At 56.4% G+C, this 3548-nt stretch overlaps 1 protein-coding gene across 1 annotated transcript; it reads left to right on the top strand.

The window, feature by feature from the left end:
• Positions 1 to 666: 666 nt before the first annotated feature.
• COL26b_014473 (uncharacterized protein) lies at positions 667 to 3050 on the top strand (the record flags this gene model as incomplete). The annotated part of the gene is made up of 3 exons (XM_053187044.1): positions 667 to 837; positions 894 to 2832; positions 2884 to 3050. Coding segments are annotated over 3 exons (2277 nt in total), but the record flags the coding sequence as incomplete, so codon positions are not given.
• Between the last annotated feature and the right edge of the window lie 498 nt (positions 3051 to 3548).

Raw genomic sequence — 3548 nt, 5'->3', positions numbered from 1 at the left:
ACATCGTGACGGTAGAGATGCACGAGAGCCCTGGCAGCTCGATCTCCACCAGCCCTCACCATTCATTAAGGCTAGTAGCTGCCACTTCAAATTTCCACCCCGAATACCCTCCTCAAGTTCGTGTGGCGAGGCAATTGCTTGCCTACGGCTTCAATGTTATTATGGATGCGTCTACGATCGCTTTGCGCCTACCGATCTGAGCAGTAGTAGTGAGTCATCGCCGCTGTGCCACGCTGAATCCTTTGCTTGCTGGCAATCATATGAGATGGTGCAAAACGCCATGGTTAACGAGATTTGCGGTAGTATGCACCTTGGTCCGTGATATCGCGCCACGTGCTGCTGCCTGGAGGCGAATCCGAGCGATCGGTCCGGCCAAGGATGGGCCCGGGAAAGTGGGGCGCGGGGCCGGGGAAGTTTAGGCAGAGCGGCTAGAGCGGCGCGGGTGGGCCAATCACAGGGCAGTTCTGCCTGAATGCCATCTCGTGTCTGTGAGGCCATATCCAACATCGGATGTCGAAAGGGGCTGCAGCAGAAACATTCGACATGTATTTAAGAGCAGAAAGAGATCTCCTGAACGTGATTTTGAATTCATTCCACATCGCCTCAAGCCCCGTTATCATCACTTTTCCAACAGTTATTCTTTGCGCTGAACTTCAATCAGTGGACATGTACATTGAACTCGAAAACACCAACACATCAACTGTCGAAATGCGTTCTCATATGCCTCCACCCAAGCGTCAGCGCGTGTCTCACCAGACCGTCTCCAAGGTCACTGCTGCCACCATGAAAGCCCGCCTTACTATCGAGAACTTTCACGATGGTGAAACCGTCCACCAGGTAACCACGATTCAACCCTGACCCATCTTCCAGCACTAACACCATCTCTCACAAAGCGATGTATCATCATCAAAGGTATCTACAGCACTACTGTCCCATGGAACGACTTCGTTACAATCTCATCATCCGACGGCACCACCAAGACATTCCCGCCCCAAACTTGGCCACTCGACGCCTCCCGCTTCAAAGCTATCGCCTTCCTCTCCCCCGGCAAGAACATCCTCACAATCACCCGCTCCTCCACCGACGCCGAGGACCCCGCTCCCACAATCCTCACCCTCAACTACATCCCCCTCCTCCAGACGCCTGCCCTGCACCTCGCAATCATGGTCGCCAAAGACTCTCCCCTCCTCATCGACTGCCCGCCCTCCAAATACGGCCGCCTCTCAACGGCGCACTCCTCCCTCGACGCTGCCGTCGCCAAGATGCGCATGGCCGCATACATGTGGCAAGCCTTCACCGCCGAAGACATGCGCATGAAGGGCCTCGGCCGGCGCTCCTTCCGCCTTGAGGAGGAATTCGCCGTCGACACAACCAGCCAATCCTTCATGTCCATCGACGACTCGGCGCCGCGAATGCAGTCAACCGCAAAGGTACACATCATCCGCTCCAGCAAGACCGTCGCCGAGCTCCGCGACGCGGACGTCGCGCAGCAGAACGAGGCCGCGCGCAACAGGAACAAGCTGTTCGACTACTTCCTCGATGCGCTGGCGTCCCACGGCGCGCCGTTCGAGGAGTCATCGCGCCCCGTCGTCGCGGGCATGCTTCTCGACGCGCACTTCTCCACGGCGCAGAACATGATCCTGGGCCACGCCGCGCTGGGGTGCCATAACCCCGAGGGCGTGTCGCTCGGCATGATGGGCAGCCACCTGGCGTACTCGTTCCCGCGGTTCGTCGAGGAGGTGACGGAGTCCCTGCGGGATACGCGCGTGCCCGGGCGAACAGTGGGAAATGACAACGGCGAGTGCGCGACGTTCTGGGAGGCGTGCTGTGTTGGGCAGGGCGCGTTCCTGCACGAGGTCGGGCACGCGTTTGGGGCGCCGCATACCACGGGGATCATGGCGCGAGGGTATCCGCGGCACTGGGCGCGGAACTTTTTGACGACGACGGCGCGGGCGGCGCATACGCGCGAGCCGGAGGTTTATGTCGACGGCGAACGTACGATGAACGATGCGCGATGGGATCTGAGGGATGCGCTTTCGTTCCGGATGCTTCCGCACTTTTGGATGCCAGGGGATAAGAAGATCAAGGAGACGGGGGCTAGGACGAGTGCGCCTGTTGTGTCTGTGGTGAACCCCGAGATGGAAGATGTTGGCGTCGAGATTTACTGCGTGGCGGGGATTGCGTCGATCGAGTTCAACGGGGAGGCGGAGGAAGAGCCGAGTGTGGCGGAGCCGTACAAAAAGGTGTTCTTCGAGCGCAAGGAGCTGGAGAACCGGTTCGATCCAGAGGAGGAGTTGAAGCTTCACATTCTTGGGATGAATGGCAGGAGCAAGACGGTGAAGGATTTGTGGAGGGTGTTTGCCTCGTCGGAGTACGCCCGCATCCCCGGGTCGGACGTCGTGCTGCGCAAGAGGTCTGTGATGACCAAGGACTTGGAGGAGTCTGACGATGGCAAGGACAAATTCTGGAGCTGGGCAACGTTGCTCACGAAGGAAACCCCCAACGGCAAGATTCTGCGCGCGTCGAGCATTGACGTCCGGACGGGGTGTATCCTCGACGGCGCGTACGTCAAGTTCCCCGATGGCACCAAGGTGAACTGCGGGCCACGGATCAGCAGGTGGGCGGGTGGTGATCATCTGCACGAGTTCGGCGGGCACGCGGCCGAGGATGTGCATTGGCCCAAGGGTGAGGAGATTGTCAAGATTCAGGTTGCGAGGGAAGACAACATTCTGTGTGGGATGAGGATTCACTTTGAGAATGGCAAGGCCGGCGGCGCGTTGTCGGGGAATGAGGATGACCCGTATCAGACGCGGGAGGAGACTCTGACTTTGGGTAAGTGGGCTGATGCGATTGAGTTCAATGATGGCGCTGACAAGTGAACAGAGGTGCAGGGTGATGAGAGAATTGTCGGGTTCTACGGACGCAGCTGGTGGGGACATCACTTTGATGGACTTGTTGAGTTTGGCATCATTACTGCGCCGAAGGGCGTTGAGTTGCCGGACCAGGTCTACAAGATGAAGGAGCTGCAGAATACCGATGGCGGTCAAGACGTAAGTACTACCTGTTCTGGCCTTTGAAGAAAATGTGATACTGAGACGAACCAGGCTGAGGATCTTCGAGGAAATGATGATGATTCCCAAGAAGAAACTCAAACTGAGAATGAAGATATGTATTAAGAGTGGACGGAAGGACAGTTAGAATTACTTCGATCTAGAGAATTCGAGTTGAAATAATGCGATATCCAAACCAATCTCCACAATGCTAATGTTGAGAAGCCCTCTCGGATTCCCCCAAATCCATCAAGTCAACGTACCCACTTCCGAAACACCCCCCCATGCGAAACACCAAAAAATAATGCTATCGCAACAACACCACCAATTTCAATTAACTATCAACGAGGTAAAGTTGCAACCACTATGCAGCTTTCGGCCTCACTAGGGTAATCAGAGGCACTGGATTCATCTGTGTTAATTTCCACCTCGCCAGCCTCAATCTGGGCTTGCTGCACATCGCTGATAGTCGCAAACTTGGTATTAGGGTCGATTTTA

The sequence above is a fragment of the Colletotrichum chrysophilum genome (assembly GCF_026319265.1).
Source record: "Colletotrichum chrysophilum strain AFK26 chromosome Unknown scaffold_412, whole genome shotgun sequence".
NCBI classification, from domain to species: Eukaryota; Fungi; Ascomycota; class Sordariomycetes; order Glomerellales; family Glomerellaceae; genus Colletotrichum; species Colletotrichum chrysophilum.
This window is presented reverse-complemented; position numbering and strand designations above follow the sequence as displayed.